This window comes from Daphnia carinata, chromosome 8, assembly GCF_022539665.2.
Source record: "Daphnia carinata strain CSIRO-1 chromosome 8, CSIRO_AGI_Dcar_HiC_V3, whole genome shotgun sequence".
Lineage (NCBI taxonomy): Eukaryota > Metazoa > Arthropoda > Branchiopoda > Diplostraca > Daphniidae > Daphnia > Daphnia carinata.
In genome coordinates, this window is record NC_081338.1 from 7,412,786 (window position 1) to 7,429,356 (window position 16,571).

The 16,571-nt window shown below is 38.8% G+C and overlaps 5 protein-coding genes and 2 long non-coding RNA genes across 8 annotated transcripts; 3 read left to right on the forward strand and 4 right to left on the reverse strand.

The window, feature by feature from the left end:
* The first annotated feature begins 93 nt into the window (after nucleotides 1–93).
* On the forward strand, nucleotides 94–1,385 carry LOC132088209 (uncharacterized). The gene is made up of 3 exons (XR_009421553.1): nucleotides 94–221; nucleotides 284–626; nucleotides 698–1,385. It is a non-coding gene; the product is annotated as an uncharacterized LOC132088209 (long non-coding RNA).
* Nucleotides 1,386–3,441: 2,056 nt separating this feature from the next.
* LOC130700538 (uncharacterized) lies at nucleotides 3,442–4,264 on the reverse strand. Its single transcript, XR_009421599.1, has 4 exons — nucleotides 4,191–4,264; nucleotides 3,869–4,137; nucleotides 3,615–3,798; nucleotides 3,442–3,552 (listed from the first exon to the last, which is right to left on the reverse strand). It is a non-coding gene; the product is annotated as an uncharacterized LOC130700538 (long non-coding RNA).
* An 856-nt stretch (nucleotides 4,265–5,120) lies between these two features.
* Nucleotides 5,121–5,969, forward strand: LOC130700280 (uncharacterized protein C1orf131-like). The gene is made up of 2 exons (XM_057522322.2): nucleotides 5,121–5,341; nucleotides 5,396–5,969. Exons 1-2 carry the CDS (start codon nucleotides 5,182–5,184, stop codon nucleotides 5,932–5,934), a joined length of 699 nt encoding a protein of 232 aa, XP_057378305.1. The 5' UTR covers nucleotides 5,121–5,181; the 3' UTR covers nucleotides 5,935–5,969.
* LOC130700287 (WD repeat-containing protein 46-like) lies at nucleotides 5,937–8,128 on the reverse strand. The gene is made up of 6 exons (XM_057522330.2): nucleotides 7,376–8,128; nucleotides 6,917–7,306; nucleotides 6,595–6,837; nucleotides 6,429–6,524; nucleotides 6,257–6,355; nucleotides 5,937–6,195 (listed from the first exon to the last, which is right to left on the reverse strand). The coding sequence occupies exons 1-6, from the start codon at nucleotides 8,051–8,053 to the stop codon at nucleotides 6,073–6,075; spliced, it is 1,629 nt and encodes a 542-aa protein (XP_057378313.1). The 5' UTR covers nucleotides 8,054–8,128; the 3' UTR covers nucleotides 5,937–6,072.
* Nucleotides 8,129–8,586: 458 nt separating this feature from the next.
* On the reverse strand, nucleotides 8,587–12,043 carry LOC130700281 (uncharacterized). Of its 2 annotated transcripts, none has more exons than XM_057522323.2 (4): nucleotides 12,026–12,043; nucleotides 11,627–11,921; nucleotides 10,706–10,835; nucleotides 8,587–9,602 (listed from the first exon to the last, which is right to left on the reverse strand). In XM_057522323.2, exons 3-4 carry the CDS (start codon nucleotides 10,815–10,817, stop codon nucleotides 9,097–9,099), a joined length of 618 nt encoding a protein of 205 aa, XP_057378306.1. In that variant the 5' UTR covers nucleotides 10,818–10,835; nucleotides 11,627–11,921; nucleotides 12,026–12,043; the 3' UTR covers nucleotides 8,587–9,096. The 2 variants fall into 2 exon arrangements, with proteins under 2 accessions (XP_057378306.1, XP_057378307.1); XM_057522324.2 differs by having other exon boundaries at nucleotides 10,706–10,832; nucleotides 11,611–11,921.
* Nucleotides 12,044–13,159: 1,116 nt separating this feature from the next.
* LOC130700278 (omega-amidase NIT2-like) lies at nucleotides 13,160–14,728 on the forward strand. Its single transcript, XM_057522319.2, has 7 exons — nucleotides 13,160–13,312; nucleotides 13,379–13,525; nucleotides 13,606–13,790; nucleotides 13,875–14,046; nucleotides 14,106–14,200; nucleotides 14,268–14,406; nucleotides 14,485–14,728. Exons 1-7 carry the CDS (start codon nucleotides 13,300–13,302, stop codon nucleotides 14,571–14,573), a joined length of 840 nt encoding a protein of 279 aa, XP_057378302.1. The 5' UTR covers nucleotides 13,160–13,299; the 3' UTR covers nucleotides 14,574–14,728.
* LOC130700274 (transforming growth factor-beta-induced protein ig-h3-like) lies at nucleotides 14,570–16,121 on the reverse strand. The gene is made up of 5 exons (XM_057522314.2): nucleotides 15,768–16,121; nucleotides 15,505–15,695; nucleotides 15,202–15,443; nucleotides 14,967–15,142; nucleotides 14,570–14,903 (listed from the first exon to the last, which is right to left on the reverse strand). The coding sequence occupies exons 1-5, from the start codon at nucleotides 16,069–16,071 to the stop codon at nucleotides 14,725–14,727; spliced, it is 1,092 nt and encodes a 363-aa protein (XP_057378297.1). The 5' UTR covers nucleotides 16,072–16,121; the 3' UTR covers nucleotides 14,570–14,724.
* Between the last annotated feature and the right edge of the window lie 450 nt (nucleotides 16,122–16,571).

Genomic DNA, 16,571 nt, shown 5'->3' on the forward strand with positions numbered 1-16,571 from the left:
AGTATAGAATTTTAAAAAACAATTATTTATTGCTTAGTTATTCAGTCCACCACATGACAGTGTGTTAAATTTAAATTCTGTTAGTGCTGCACTAAAAGAATCGTTAGTAATAAGCTCATGCAGTGAAGGAACTGAACAGTTGTGGGAACGTATTTGGGCCGAAAATGGGTGTGGTACAGAAACCCAGAAATGGCACAAGTTCAACATGAAACATGGATTAGGTACTTTTCGGTTTTTTGTCTGTCGAAAAAGTATTTTTAATGCTATTATTTTGCATTCACAGATTTTAACGGGGGATCAAATCAAGTCTGGAAGTGTTACAGGATGGAAGAGTGAGCCTACAGATGAAAAAACACTGAGAGTGCATTACCGTATGTGAGGTAAATTAATAGAGTAATGCAAATTGCCTAATGAGAAGTACCATCTTGTGTTAATGAATCCAGTACAACAGCAATCCTTTATAGTTCTGTCACAGCTAGAAGCCTCAAATAATTCTGCTTCTCTGTCTAAAGAACAACTTGTCCTTTATGTTCAGAGTGTTGGGGAAACTGGGTATTTAAATGGCCCTAAAGATGTTTTAATTTTGCTGCTATTGCAGAGATGAACATCATACATGGACTCTTTAGGTATGAAAGGATTTTTCTTCAAATAATTTTGAATTTATGACGAAGAATTTCTCCTCCTTTTTGCCAACCAGGTCTTATCTACCAAAAAAAATTTTATCCAATAGGAAAGGATTTTCATGTACTGGGAAAACAACTATCAACAATGCAACATTCTACAGGTGCTAGTTTATCATTCAAGAGCCTTATACAATGAAGTTAATCTGCAATTTGTATGTCCTTTCCCAAGCTTCCACCAGAAGTTGAATCTATGAGTCATGTAAGTTCCATGATCAACAATTGATGTGTTTAACGGTGTTGTTTTTCTTTTCTCAATATAGGTTAATAGTAACATTGGATCTGAAAAGATTCTTGGTTGGGGCAAGACACTGAATAAATTGTATTGATTGGATGGATGACATGACATTGCTATACTTAATTCGGATTCCCCAGACGGTATTTGATATTTAAAAAATTGAAGTGCATATCTGGGCTCCCTTCTTTTCTGAAGCCCCGTTTCCCCTTGACTCATAATAAGCCCGTAGGGGGTCATGCCCCTACTGTACGGTATATATAAAAACAACATATACCGAGGTTTGGAGGGCTCTGGCCGGAAAGGGGACGTGGGGTGCCGCTTCGTCCGATGATGTGTTCACGGAGGGTGATGTGGCTGCCCACAAATCCGAACTAAAGGTTAATCGCTCCTGTAAAAATGTTCCAAATCTTCAGCTCTTCTTCCGGCTTCTCTTAGCCAATCACCGGGTAATCTCCCCGGTGGGTCAACAAGGCAGTGTCTCCCCCTGCCTGGGTTGACGGCAACTTTTGAAAGGGCTATTGTGCCTTTTTAAAGTTGCAAAAATAATTGTAATGTGCAGAGAATTGTCAATAAAATTTTTTTTATAAAATATTTTTTGCAAAATTCGTTACTTTCATTGTCTGTGTTAGCTTTGTTCACACATTACATTTATCAATTTTTTTTTTGGCTTTGCTTTATTTGTTTTTGTCACATTTGATGGTAAGGTGACGGGTATTGGTTTATCGTTTATCTGTAAGCATTCTATTATTATCCAGGAATCGAACCCTGGATGTTCGGCATACCTCGCCGATGCTCTACCAATGAGCCACGAATCATATGATTTTAAGTTGGCTTTTTTTTCTAGTCACTTGTGGACTTGCATTTACACTTAGAATAAAACTGAAATGCAATTCTGCAATATACTCTTGTACAATATTCTACTTCATTTTTACACATCTACTGAGGTTTGAACCCAGGGTAACAGGTATCGCAGATAAAAGCTCTACCACAGAGCTAAGAACCTTATGGAAGCAATAGAAAGATAAACATATAGTTGTGAAAGACTGCATAAACATCCTAGACGATAACATATGATATGCGATAATAAAAAATTTAAATAAATCTCGTGGCTCAATGTTAGAGCATCGGCGTTGCACGCTGAATGTCTGGGGATCGGTTCCCATACGAGTAAAACAAAATACAAAATTACTTCATAAAATATCCAGGTTGTTCCTTGAATCTAAGTTGAACAATTCAAAGAGTGTAATAAATAATACTTACAGATAAACGATAAACCAATGGAAACAATGCTTACCATCAAAGGTGACAAAAACAATAAAGGTGAATTAAGCAAGCTAAATATAAAAAGTGTAACGTGTGAACACAGCGAATACAGACAATGAAAGAAACGAATTTTGCAAAAAATATTTTATAAAAAAAATTTTATTGACAATTCTCTGCACATTACAATTATTTTTGCAACTTTAAAAAGGCACAATAGCCCTTTCAAAAGTTGCCGTCAACCCAGGCAGGGGGAGACACTGCCTTGTTGACCCACCGGGGAGATTACCCGGTGATTGGCTAAGAGAAGCCGGAAGAAGAGCTGAAGATTTGGAACATTTTTACAGGAGCGATTAACCTTTAGTTCGGATTTGTGGGCAGCCACATCACCCTCCGTGAACACATCATCGGACGAAGCGGCACCCCACGTCCCCTTTCCGGCCAGAGCCCTCCAAACCTCGGTATATGTTGTTTTTATATATACCGTACAGTAGGGGCATGACCCCCTACGGGCTTATTACGAGTCAAGGGGAAACGGGGCTACGGAAAGGAAGGGAGCCCAGATATGCACTTCAATTTTTTAAATATAAAATACCGTCTCGGGAATCCAAATTAAGTATAGAAATGTCATGTCATCCATTCAATCATTACAATTTATTCAGTGTCTTGCCCCAACCAAGAATCTTTTCAGATCCAATGTTACTATTAACCTACACTGAGAAAAGAAAAACAACACCATTAAGCATCTCAATTGTTGCTCATGTGACTTACATGACTCATAGATTCAACTTCTGACAGAAGCTTGGGAAAGGCCATACAAATTGTAGATGAAAATCATTGTATAAGGCTCTTGAAGGATAAAATAACACCCCTAGAATGTTGCATTGTTGATAGTTGTGTTCCCAGTATGCTGAAAATCCTTTCCTATTGGATAAAATTTTTTTTTGTAGATTACACCTGGTTGGCAAAAAGGAAGAGAAATTCTTCGTCATAAATTCAAAATTATTTGAAGAAAATTCCTTTCATACCTAAAGAGTCTATGTATGATGTTCATCTCTGCAACAGCAGCAAAATTAAAACATCTTTAGGGCCATTTAAGTACCCAGCTTCACCAACACTGTGAACATAAAGGACAAGTTGTTCTTTAGCAAGAGAAGCAGAATTATTTGAGGCTTCTAGCTGTGACAGAACTATAAAGGATTGCTGTAATACATGATTCATTCACACAAAATGGTACTTCTCATTAGACAATGTGCATACCCTATTACTTTACCTCATACCTTAATGGTAATGCACTCTCAGTTTTTTTCAACTGTAGGCTGACTCTTCCATCCTGTAACACTTCCAGACTTGACTTGATCCCCTGCTAAAATTCTGTGAATGCAAAATAATAGCATTAAAAATACTTTTTCGATAGACAAAAAACCGAAAAGTACCTAATCCATGTTTCATGTTGAACTTGTGCCATTTCTGGGTTTCTGTACCACACCCATTTTCGGCCCAAATACGGTCCCACAATTGTTCAGTTCCTTCACTGCATGGGCTTATTACTAACAATTCTTTTAGTGCAGCACTAACAGAATTTAACTTTAACACACTGTCAGGTAGTGGACTGAATAACTAAACAATAAATAATTGTTTTTTAAAATTTTATACTTATTTTGAATTCTTATTTGAAAAGTTTAGGTACCTGGCTGTGTTCACCTAATGCCAACTCATCCTCACGTTCAGTTAGGGATGAGTTTTGAAAAACCTCCTTCACTGTTTGGAAACTGTTTCGTTCCAATTTGTTCTTTTCCCCTAGCTGAGCTTGTAGACTCAAAATTTGAGCTACAAAACACGAATGAATAAAAGCAAATAAATAGAATCATTACGTATTAGGCCTACGATCCTTAGCTTTGTTGTTATCTAATATTTTGTGTTGTTCCAATAACTGGGCCTGCAGCTTCATAATTTGATCTAATAAACAATAATTAATAATTGAAAACCAATATAATAATGTTTATACTTACCATTTTTTTGTTTTATTATCTTATCCATTTTTCAATTGTTCCTCCAGCCACGCGTTATTCTCCATCCACGCTACTGAACTAACTGCGAATGGAATCCAATGGACTGAAATTGCCTACGCCAGTCATAACGAGTCTGAGCGGTAGATGGCTATGTGTCGGAAAAAAAGAAAAAAGTGTGATTTTTTTTTTTTTTTTTGGCGAAATTTTTTTTTTTTTTTTGTGTAAAACGGATTGCCATATAGTTTTACCCAAAAGAAAAAAAATGTCGGCCTTTTTTTTGTTTCGTGACTCTCGCCACCTCCCGGTCAGATTTCTAGGTAATTCTCTACATGCACTCACCGAATTTTTCTGTTGCATCGCGCTAGCGCTGTAGCGTACTGGCGCACTAGCATTACGTTGAATACTCGGTGTATTTCAAAAACGATTAACTTCATGAAAAAAATAACAATTTTATCGGAAACAGCATTCAATTTTGAGTAAATTCTATTATATGAACCAATTCTGATGGGCGCCGGTTTTTGCAAACAAAAATTTTAGGCCCGACTAAATAAGCCGGACTTTTGTTATTCTTAAGTCGGGCTTATTTATTAGTCGGGCTTAAAATTTTTTCTGCAAAAACTGACACTCATCGAAATTGGTTGAATATCATAGGATATACACAAAAATGAATGCTGGTTCTGTTAAAATTGTTATTTTTTAAATTAAGTTAATTGTTTTTGAAACACACCAAATATTTGACACAGTGCTAGCGCGATGCAGCAGAAATATTCGCTGAGTGTAGGTGGAGAATTAACTAGAAATATGACCGCTAGATGGTGGTAGCAATAGAACAGAAAAAGTCCGATATATTTTTTTGGGGAGGGAGCGCGGGGGGGCGGATTGCCCTATTTTGGGCATTTTTCGTCTGCTGCTCAAAATTAGTTGAGACAGTCACGTGTGAAGCAGAAAAGAAAACATTGTTTACTTAACCGTTTACAAGTTCTAGACGGAAATGGCCGATACATTTTCAGATTCGGAAGAAGACTCCTTTTTCGACGACGAAAAGGATGAGATGTCAGATGATGATGTATATCAGCCTAAGTCAACAGAGGACCAACAATGTCACGAGCCAAAGTTAAACAAGCATCTCCAACAACTCCAAAATCGCTTGGGTAGTCTATAATTTTCTTCTCGTTGCCAAAATATGTAACTTACTTTTTCTGAAGGTCTAAAGGATTTAAAAAAAAAAATTTCAAGTACAGAAAGTAGTACACAGCCTAATCCTCCAACTGGCAACCCAGAGCCCCTTATTGTTGTGTATAATGATCCTCGCAAACGGAAGAAGCTGAAAACAAAACCAATGCCATCAAATACTAAAAATGAACAAGGAGATCATCTTCCAGAACCTGAAGAATTCAACCTCATTAAGGCAAAACATGATGTTAAAAAGTTTACAATTAAAGCTTTAAAGAAATCAAGCAAGAACCAGGCTCAAATAGCACTTGCAGTATCACTGGGAGCTTTGCCTCCAAAGCCAATGGCTACGAACTACAAAGTGTTGCAACATTCTAAGAAAAAAGAGGCTGCAAGACAAAAAAGGCTGAAAGACAATGAACATATTTTTGCTACTAAATTACAATTGACAAATAAAAAGAAAGGAGCCAAGAGAAATAAAAATAAGGTGGTCAACTTTGATGCCAAATTTGGAAAATATGGCCCAGGGCTTAAAACACAAATGAAGGATGCAAAAAAAAAGAAAAACTGACATCAATGTGAATACAATCATGTTTATTAGTGAAATCTTCATGTCAGGCTTTTTTTTCTTTCATATGAATTCCAATGGGAAACGTCAGGTTTCTCTTTCAACGTTTTCTGGAAATGTAACAGCTCGCCTTGCTTCGCGTTATTTTTTGGTAGTCTTGGTCTTAAATCGGTCAAGCACGCTTGGTTTGCTTTCTGGCTTTCTTGGCGCAACAGTATCCCGAACTAAAGACTGTTTAATCTCATTGGCAACCATCGAATGTTTCTAAATGAATCATCACATTGTTAGGTATACATCGTTAGAACAAATTAAAATGAAGAAGTACCTTTTGTCGTTCCTGTTGCAGCCGTTGTTTAATGCGAAATTTATTGACCGTCTTCGAATTTTTGCGAGGTTTGAGATCAACCTTAGGTGGCTTGACAAACTAGCAAACAAGGTGAAATGGTAAGCAAAACCGCACACAGAAAAAAAAAACATTCCAAAACCCATTTCCATACCATATATTTGGTCTTCTCTTCGAACTTTTCAAGCACTGCTTGCCGATTGACTTCACCCAACTCGAAGGGGTCCAACGTAATGAGCTCAGGTTGAATCTGTCAACAAGTTAAAAGAAATTACTAAATCTTTTGTTGGACGCACAATTCAAGATGCCGTTATCCGAACCTTTTCAAGAAGTGATTTGACTTCTGCTTCTGTTCGCTGGCTTTTGGTTTGGAAAGGGTTCGCTTCTAGCGCATCAAAATTGGGCTCGCCAGCTCCAGGTACCAACATGCTGCACATACCTCTCGCGTGACCCACTCCCAGGACATCCTCGTAGGGACAAAACTTCAAGCCCGAAATCGAATTTCCGACGAAATGTTTGAGATAGGGCTGATGGACAGTTTTAGTGCAAATGTCTTTATAGACCTAAAATTGAATTACGCCACAAAAGGAATGAAGATTATTTGGTTCTTTTTATTCGCGAATTGATATTTCAAAATTTTACCTCAACAATATTGCCTAGGGAGACGGCCAATAGTCCTCTTTGGCTGAAGGCCAGATTCGAAGCTCCAGCAGCCAATTTATAGGATTGAAGGCAATTATAAGTTCTCAGGTCCCATATTTTTACCGACGAATCAACGGATGACGTTGCCATATATCTGCCAGTTTGGTCGATTGCCACCGAACGAACGGGCTGTGTGTGGCAAAGCATTTTGAGGACAGGTGAGACGAAATTGGGCGTCCACATCGACACTGTGCCCTTTGAATGTCCACAACAAAGCACAGCATTGCTAGGATTTTGGCACAGGACATCTAGTCTTCCAAGATGAGTGTGAGTTCGTTGAACCATTTTTCCCATGGAAACATCCAACCAACTTAAAGTTCCTCTATCATTCTATAGTGGTAAAGAAGAAACATATTCAAAGATAAGGTTACATTTGAAAATGTGTTATGTTATCTTTACAGTGGTGGCTAGTAAGAAGTGATAAGGAAGGAATTCCATTTTAAGTACATTATTCAATTTCTTGATACAGTGAATTTCAATTCCTTGATTGTCGTAGATGTATGTCCAGTCCTTCTGCGCTACGGCAAACATCGTCTCATTATGTAGCCAAGCCACATCGTGTACAGATTCCATGACGTTCATTTCACAGGTGAGATCCTTAGTGACCCAATCGAAGGCAGCGATATGACCCATCCGGCCGCCAATAAGCATTTTACGTCCGTTGCGCAAATAGTTGAGGGCATAAGGACCAAATTGCAGGGAAAGATCAAATTGTTTTGTAGCACTGGTGATGTCAACTGAACTTTTGATCTCCACCTGAGTTATATCAGCAGTAGATTCACCTTTGCCAGCCTCCAAAAAGCCGACTTCTTCTGGCAACAAGATTTCTGATCTTGCTATAGGCTTGGTAGCATGCTTTACAACTTTTCCTTCTTTCCTAAATTCCGATTTATTGGTGTGCTGAAGATCATCCTTTTGTAATTTGAAAGAATTTTGGTTTGATGCAGGTTTCTTGTTTTTGAACTTGGGAAGTAAATGATCATCCTTCTTAGACTTGAATCTTTGTTTCAGACTCTGCTTTGAAGGTGATCTCATTTTATTCTTTGGTTTATCTGTATCTGCTTTAGGAGAAGCCATTCGTAAATTTCAATGTTCGCCTCTCAAACTGGGATATAAATTCTAAACTTGCTGGTACTCGCATCAAAGACCACGATACCACGTGAGTAAAAATAGACTGAAACTTCAATATCCAAAGTTTTTCTTTAATATCGTCTGCTCTACTTAGACAGCATTGTCAGGTACCCGTAAAGTTCAACTTTTGTCAGAAGTTTTTAGATTTTCGGCGCCTACCCGCCTTGGCCGTTTGGGACTTTGGGTTGTCCGCAATTGTTCGACTTCGTTCGGATTTTCCGCTCTGGTCTCTCGGCTGTTAGCCCTCTGTTTAAACTCGGTTTATGCTTTTTTGTTAAACTGTGCAGGTGAAGAGTACCCACTGTTAAGAAACCATATATCTCCAGAAACTCAACAGGTCTTAGAGAGCTCGGTCGTCTCGTTGGATATATCAAACTTAAAAGCAATGACAAAAGACAGGGAATTATTAGAAATACCACAGAATAAAACCAAACTACACGTGATCCAACTTTAGGTAATTGGACTGCTGAGAAGTAACGAACCCCAGACGCATTTATTGTATTTAGAAGCATCGTTAAAAGTTATACAAGTTTTTTTTTAGTATGTACTGATTTATGGCTGCAATAAATAACGAAACAAACAGGGATAACCAAAGGTGTACGTTGCATGGGCTAACGCGCACAAAAACGTATTGAAAGTGGAAATATTGTAAAGTGTATATAAACATAAAACAGTTTTCAAACTCAAGATCAGTAGTGGAAAAGTGATCCTTTTATCTATTTTTGTGGGCTGCCCATCGATCGATTGGAGATATTGAGTGCTGGGTATAAAATGGAAAATCTAATTTCGTTCCAAATGACGCCATAATTTAGAATGCACTGCTGCTGCCTATAGACACAGTATATTATGGAACATCGAATTGACAAGGAAAGACAAAGGAAGAATAAGAAAATTTCTGTAGAGCCTTGGTAAAGACTTCCGGGATATATTTTTTTGTTTTTGGGTTTTTTTCATATGAGACAATGAGGGCAGGAGCGGTTTCATGTCATTTATTCGATTTTAGCAACTCCAGAGGGACCGTTTGAACGACCACTAGAACTGCGTTTGCCCAAAAATTCACTGCCCATGATAGCTCGTTTGCCCAAAAATTCACTACCCAAAAGAGCTCTTTTTCCGAGAAATTCAGAACCAATGACACGGCGATTAAGGGCATTACTATTCCACTTGTTGTTGTTCATCCGCTTACCCGAAAGTAAGATAGCGCCCAGGCCACGTTTATTCAAGTTGACAGCAGGTGCTGTTTCTTCATCAATAAGTTGATCGTTGGTTGGGGGTCGATTCCACTTGTGGAGGCATTGGCAAAGCCAGTCTTCGTCAATTTCGTCAGAGAATATGAGATCGGCACATAGATTTTCGATTGCCCGTTTGCCTAGAAATTCGGAGCCTAGTCGTCGAACCGGACGAATTGGCAGTAATCCTTCTTCCGTGACTGAATTGCTCTCATCGCTGCCAGCACGCCGGCAGCGTAACACCAATTCATTCCAATTTTCTATTGCTGCAAATGTGCCATAGGTTAAACAAATTAACTCACAGGCAAACCAATGCACGCAAATAAGTATTTCCGAAAGTAAGAAACAAACAAACAAAAAAAGAAGTCTGTAAAAAGAATTAAAAGAAAATCAATATCATTGAACATGGTAGGCTAATTCACCACGAAGGATATTGGGGGATAACATTTGCACCGTAAAGAAACCTCTCCAAAACATATACGTGTAATCCTTTGATCTTTGCAGAATGGTATGTTCCACAAAATATAGAACGCCAGTCATTCTTTCGCTCATTAAAATGTTGATTTACAAGGACTTGCGACTACGTCGTAGGTCCTCCGTTCGCAAAATAAAAAAAAAGTTTCTTAAAGCGTGGGACGGTCCCCTCGTTTACCATTCTTTCAGCGAAAAGAAAAAAAGTGGCAAAGAGCTGCAACAGGAATCCAAACGCAAATATGCAGATTAAAGTGGATAGGCTCCAACAAGTAACTGCTAGCTACGACCAAACCCCAGCTAGTTTACGATGACAGATTATTAATTTCTTGAATTTACGCTGGAGCAACAATTGGCTGGCAAGATAAGAACTGACTCGTATGCTTGTAATTCACTATGACAGTGTAAAGTTACGGAAATCTGCCTCTTATACAAGCGTCCCTTTTCAAGTCATCAGCTATTCTCCGCTTCGTTCTTTTAAAAAAATAATACCATACCGGATGTCTCTTAACAAAAAAAGAACCTACAGAACACGGCATAAGGTTAATAAAGGAATAGGTCAAAGTTTTCGTTCGCAAGGGCGTATGAGCTTTCCATTAATATTCCATGCGTATAGTGTGGGGTGTTGTTCCTGCTGATTACACATTTTGGTGTGCAGCTTGGATTTCCTCTGGCAGCATAACCTACTAAGTTTGACTTCTCCCGGGACACAAACGTATACAATTGGGAAGATTGCGGAGAATTTAACTGTGTCCCTTTAAACAGAGGGGACGGGAGATGGAGCACGACACGGCGTGAACCAAAACAGCAACTTCTCCTCATATCTTTCAATCGTATTTTCCCCAATAGACATATTAATCATAGCATAAATAGCATTAAGAAACTTTTGGAAACGTACGTGATAGTTCGTCAGCCGTTAGGATGTATCCGCTGGACACGCCGAGTAGCAGAAGCAAAACGGGAATGGCCAGTATACGGTGACAAGCGCTATGATGTTGAAGAATCTCCATTCTCTCTGTGTCACTCTGCTTTGTAACGATCGGTTATTCTGTGGTCAATGTATGAGTATTGAAGCATAAGCACAACAACAAAGAACAATCCCGAAGCCCCATTATTTTGCATCTATTGATCAGCAAAGGACGTCAGCTACTCTGCCTAAATAAGGACCTGTCGGGCAGTTATTGTTGATTGAAATATCAACCGGGCATCTCTTAAAAGTGCTTCTCACTCGACGACCTAACTTTGGTGTGTTTATTAGTATCGAAACTTGAGCAGTAACGGAGCACTCTAGGGAATCACATATGATAGTATTTTTCATATGTCAACCAGGACATAACTCAAGCTTTCGTATAATGCAAACCCCAAAACGTATGGGCTATCTATCTTTCAGTCATTTCCATCTAAGAATGAAATAATTAAAAATAGATAAAAGCTACACACGAATACTTTTTCGGGATTCGACCGAGAGAAATAAAAAGGGGGGGAAGGGGGAAGGGCAATACGGTACGAAGAGTTACGCTAATATTGGTAAATAGTTTTTCCAACATAAACGAGTGGGCTGAATTTTCTATAGTTGTGTAAGACATGAAAATGACACCCAGCTCCTACTTCCACTGTAATAAATGCTGGGTTTCTTCAATACTGTAGGACTCGTCGTCCCACTTCAGTCCCCTTTTCATCAGGAACTTCCGTTCAATAGACACAAAGCAATATGTTACTCGGAAAAGTAACTTTGTAACACTTTTGTACGCGCGTGGAAAAGCTAACTATATGTTTGAGCCTAGAAGACTACCACGTTCTTACCTTGTTGGCAAGCGACGTAATATGGCGAACAGGGACTTGTAGAATGATCCGTCCAGGAGGTTCTTCCGTAACAATACTACACCCGATGGAGTCGATGCTGCCCGGTATTTATACCCTATAGCCGACCGGGAAGGGATATATCTCGTATAAGGTAGTAGTGTTGTACAGCCAAGGAGTGCGCGGAGAGGTAGGCAATATTAAGACATAGGCTCCCCGCCAACGCGCGCATCAAGATCCTTAAATGTTGACCAATTTTCGTGTTCCACTTTTTTTTCAAGTTCGTAGTTCATTCTACAGTTTCTTATATTCAACTGTTTTAGCGGCGAAATAAGGCAAGGCTTGAATTCGGTTGTCCTGTAAAAATTAAATAGGTATAGTACGTTAAAATTTGGAATCAAATAGCCTTTACCTGTACGGAAGAGAGAACCTGAAAGGCAATCGATTTTGGAGTTGTTTTCCATCATCAAGCCATGTGTGCGCTAGAACGTTTTTCTTGTGAGCACGATGATTCAATTTTCTAGTTTGAGTGCGGTAATCCAATAGCTAATGATGAGAAGATTCGCTGTACTGTTCCTGATGCAGGTCCCTTTATCCATAAACCAATCGGTCGATTGGGGGAGTAATATTTCTGAATGAACGTAGTACGCGTTGTCATTGACAACGCAGGGAACTATTCCTCAAACTTCAGGCAGGTCAATTTGTAGTTCAACTAAAGGCCGTTCCCGAATTCAGCTACGTAACTCAGCCAAATGCTCCAGTAATTGGTAGGGATTCATTTTACTCTTCATACAAAATCGATGTGCAGTTGAAAATTAATTCAAGCTCTTTCTGCTGCCCTGCACTAGAAATTAATGATAAGTTACATTTGCAGCAGATAAGACATAATGGATCACTTAATTGACTTACCATAAAACTAGAGTTTAATTGTAAAAAGCAGGCTAAAGGGCGCCATTTTGTCTTGAAGAGTTGGCGGAGATTGCCACCATGCGAAAATGCATAAAAGAATCAAAGATTTATTTTTAGGAGACGATACACTTTTCGATCTATTCTGTTCAGTGTCTTCTAACGATATTCTGAGCCAAATTCTAACAAACTAAAACAAAATCTACAATTTGGGTGTAGAAAATGCCAAATAGTCATCTTTTATACTCACTAGGAAGCCGACGATGTCATAGTTCCAAACAAGAACGAGTTTTCCTACAACTAATCTCACGTAAATAGTTAATTACAAAGCTCCGTAGTGTTCAGGATTTTACCTTAAACTGAACTTGGCAGAGAGATCAAATTTGCAAGCTAGTCGTACTACCCACAACGATGTACAGGGATGGATACCCTCAACGTATGTTTCATTTCGTTAATGTGTGATATGACTCTTGCTTCAAAATCGGCTTAAATGCAGCCGTTCTGTGACTATTGTTTTCGTTGTGTTCTATGCGTCTGTACTCGTTCTACCTTGCTTAAGGAATGCAAGCCCTTAATTATTCAAGATTTGAAAACTACACACAGAACGTTGGAGTTGAGGGATTTCAAACTTTTATGGAAGTCGGAGACTAATTTTGCTCTTTCAGACTATTTCTGATTTCAAAAGTGTTGGTAAAGACAACAGATAGCGCTGACATCCTTATGCAGATTTTTTAACGATTCATAACAAACACGAAATCTTCTGTTGATGTGCACAGCTAATCCAAAATGTCAATTGCAAGTAAACTCTAAGAAATGGTTCTTTCTCGTGTTTATCTTAATAATAAATTCTCTGAATTCACGTCAGAATTCAAGTTAGCCTTACTACAGATAGCTGTTGGGACCAGCAAAGCCGAAAATCTTCTTCGAGCTAGCCGATTCATAAAAGAAGCAGCTGATAAAGGGGCTCATTTAGTGACTCTACCTGAATGCTTCAATTCTCCTTATGGCACAGGTGAGTAGTACAGAAAAAACCCAAAACTCATGTCATACTGTGAATTTTCCTAATAATCCTACGGAGATGGTGTTGTTTAGGATACTTTGCTGAGTATGCTGAACAACTAGAAACAGGAGAATCATGTCTGGCACTATCTGCAGCAGCAAAAGAAAACAAAATATACTTAGTAGGTGGCTCCATCCCAGAGAAGAAGGATGGCAAATTGTACAATACTAGTACTGTATGGGGCCCAGATGGTGGTCTATTAGCTGTACATCGCAAGGCAAGAACATGATTCGATCTGATCTCCCCAGTTAAAATATTTAATAGTGATTCACAAAAAAAACAAAAAAAAACATTCAAACAGGTTCATCTCTTTGATATTGACATTCCTGGCAAGATCAGATTTCAAGAATCAGAAATTCTGAATCCTGGAAAAGAGTTCACAAGCTTTCAAATGGGAGATGTCTGTAAGGTTGGAATAGGCATTTGTTATGATATGCGTTTCGCCGAACTAGCTCAAATTTATGCCCAAAATGGTAACGTTTATACAACAGGAAAAGAATGTATCAAATATATATTCTTACCTTCCCTCTAGGTTGCAAACTTCTGCTTTATCCTGGTGCGTTCAATATGACAACTGGGCCGGCTCATTGGGAACTACTTCAGAGGGGCCGAGCTCTTGATAATCAAGTAGTTTACCCTTATTCGAAATACCACAACGTGCACGTACTGTACATCATTCTATTTGTGACTGAAGGTCTATGTGGCAACGGCTAGTCCTGCCCGATCAGAATCAAGTTCTTACGTAGCCTGGGGTCACAGCTCAGTAGTCTCGCCTTGGGGTGAGGTAATTGCTACAACCGATGAAAAAGAAAGCATCGTTTATGCCGACATTGGTAAGCAATGTTAAATTAGTGTGAATATGAGTTCATAATTCCAACGTGTACCGTAATCATGGTTTGGCATAATTCCAGACTTAGACCACTTGCAGCAGATCCGCTCCCAAATACCAGTTACGCATCAAAGACGATCAGACATGTATGAAGTAGTACAAAAGAATTAAGTCGTTCAACTGTGTATTCTACCAGATTCAAGATATCGCAGAAGCTATAAGGCCTGAGATGAAAAGACTATAAACGTTCGGTGTACTGTAACGAGAAAAGCCGATATAGAAATTGAGGAATATTAACTGTACAGTACACATTCATTGAACTTTAATCTTTGTTAGATCCAATGAGTTTCTTTTGTTTTTTGGCTGTCTTTGCCATAATCTTGGCTAATTGTTTTTCAACCGATGGAGGTATAAGCACCGTGTCGATTGAATGGATGACGCCATTGCTGCCAATGGCATCGGGGGCTGTCACCTTAGCTTTATCGCCAATAACAACAGAACCTGGTCGATACAAATAGATTGAGTTATTTTTGTAGCACTAAATTTCAAACCAATCGTGTATACCTTCTTTAATGGTGACAGACAGCTTAGAATCTTGCAACGAGTCCAATGACATGCCGTCTTCAAGACCAGCGCTAAACCAGCTTCCATGGGCGACGTGATAAACCAGCACTTGGCGGAGCATCTCTGGATTATCTACCAAATGCTTCATGCAATCAGCAGGCACTTTGGCAAAAGCCCTAATGCAACAGAACCAAATTAGCTCAAAAGAAACGATCTAAATCATTCTTTAACTTACTCGTCAGACGGGGCAAACAGGGTGAAAGGTCCTTTAGCGTGCAATGCATCATTTAGTCCAGCAATAGCAATTAGCTTGGTCAAAGACTTGAAGGCAGAACACCTTGCCAATTGTTTTACAATCGTACCACCTCTCTGGTAGATGGATACTACCACACGATCAATGATGTGAAGAACACCGTTGTGGGCGGTATAGTCCGCCGAAGTAATGGGACTGCCATTAGCAGTAACAACACCTCCATTCTGTCATGCAACAGCTTGTTAATTGGAAAGTCTCACAGTCAGCCAGCTAATAATTTAAGACCTTGTAAATATTGAGGCGAATATCCCGTTTGGACAGAATGGAACGAGCCAATAGGTCATTGTGAATATCACTTGAGTGGATGAGGCCACGAGCTATATGAAAACTAAGAAGCTCTTTCAACGGAATGTCTTTTGCCCACTTGGGTATGTTGAGAAATGCTTCATTTGTTGGTGCAAATAGAGTATATTTTCCTATCATTGAACACATCAAAACATTAAATTAGTTCCTTGTTACAACATACATGAACAGAAATATGTTTGTACCTTCATGATCGATGATATTATCTAAGCCTGTTTGTTCCAATGCTTTAACAAGAGTAGTCAAATTGAGAGATTCAGCCAAATCGACTAGATTTTTTGCTTCGTTAGCTTGTCCATGGAGTTCCTTTTCGACATCGGTTAGATTTTTCAACGTTGATGATGCATGGTTTGGAGATTGCATAAGGTAGGGCTTGCGTTTGCCCAATTCTTCTAGTTTCTTCTCAACTTCAACCGATGGTAGCGTGATCATAAACACCGCTTCCATCGAATATAAAACGCATAATAGCGTGACTATTTCGGTCCACATTTTCACCGTTTGAAAAAGAAATTTTTAAATTGGTATTACTTGCTTAGTGCGATTGAAAAACGACAATGATTCGACTTTGACAAGCTTCTACTTTTAGACTTCTCCGATAAGTTGAATAACACTTCAGTGTTGCCAAATATTTTGATTTTCCGAAAATCTGTTTTCCTGCTTTTTTGTCACAAAAAATAGATTCGACGGAAGAGGACTTTAGAGTCTTCGGGAAAATCAATGACAAATTTTGGTCTTCATTTTTAATTATTGCATTTTTTAAACACGAAATAAGAAACATCCAAAGAAGGGGGGATCCGGAGGTGTCAGGCATCGTTGGTTTAAAAAAATAAATAAACAGGAACAAGGCAACAACTGATGCGGATTTAATCGCAGTTGAATAAAAAAAAATCGTGTTCGGTTCGTAAAAACTGGAAACTACGGATTGCATTGTTCTAGTGTCCTAAATGGTTGTCCATACAACCATTACAAAAGGATATCAAGCGACAAAT

Excerpts from the sequence above, each read along its gene's own strand:
- LOC130700280 (XM_057522322.2), top strand. The coding sequence starts at position 5,182 with ATGGCCGATACATTTTCAGATTCGGAAGAAGACTCCTTTTTCGACGAC. Across the intron at positions 5,342-5,395 it reads ACAACTCCAAAATCGCTTGG|GTCTAAAGGATTTAAAAAAA; the intron begins GTAGTCTATAAT and ends CTTTTTCTGAAG.
- LOC130700287 (XM_057522330.2), bottom strand. The coding sequence starts at position 8,053 with ATGGCTTCTCCTAAAGCAGATACAGATAAACCAAAGAATAAAATGAGA. Across the intron at positions 6,838-6,916 it reads CCCTAGGCAATATTGTTGAG|GTCTATAAAGACATTTGCAC; the intron begins GTAAAATTTTGA and ends ATTCAATTTTAG. Across the intron at positions 6,356-6,428 it reads AAGAGAAGACCAAATATATG|TTTGTCAAGCCACCTAAGGT; the intron begins GTATGGAAATGG and ends CTTGTTTGCTAG.
- LOC130700278 (XM_057522319.2), top strand. Across the intron at positions 13,791-13,874 it reads TATTAGCTGTACATCGCAAG|GTTCATCTCTTTGATATTGA; the intron begins GCAAGAACATGA and ends ACATTCAAACAG. Across the intron at positions 14,407-14,484 it reads CATCGTTTATGCCGACATTG|ACTTAGACCACTTGCAGCAG; the intron begins GTAAGCAATGTT and ends GCATAATTCCAG.
- LOC130700281 (XM_057522323.2), bottom strand. The coding sequence starts at position 10,817 with ATGGAGATTCTTCAACATCATAGCGCTTGTCACCGTATACTGGCCATT. Across the intron at positions 9,603-10,705 it reads AACGGCTGACGAACTATCAC|CAATAGAAAATTGGAATGAA; the intron begins GTACGTTTCCAA and ends GCACATTTGCAG.
- LOC130700274 (XM_057522314.2), bottom strand. The coding sequence starts at position 16,071 with ATGTGGACCGAAATAGTCACGCTATTATGCGTTTTATATTCGATGGAA. Across the intron at positions 15,696-15,767 it reads TAATATCATCGATCATGAAG|GAAAATATACTCTATTTGCA; the intron begins GTACAAACATAT and ends GTTCAATGATAG. Across the intron at positions 15,143-15,201 it reads CTGTTTGCCCCGTCTGACGA|GGCTTTTGCCAAAGTGCCTG; the intron begins GTAAGTTAAAGA and ends CTGTTGCATTAG.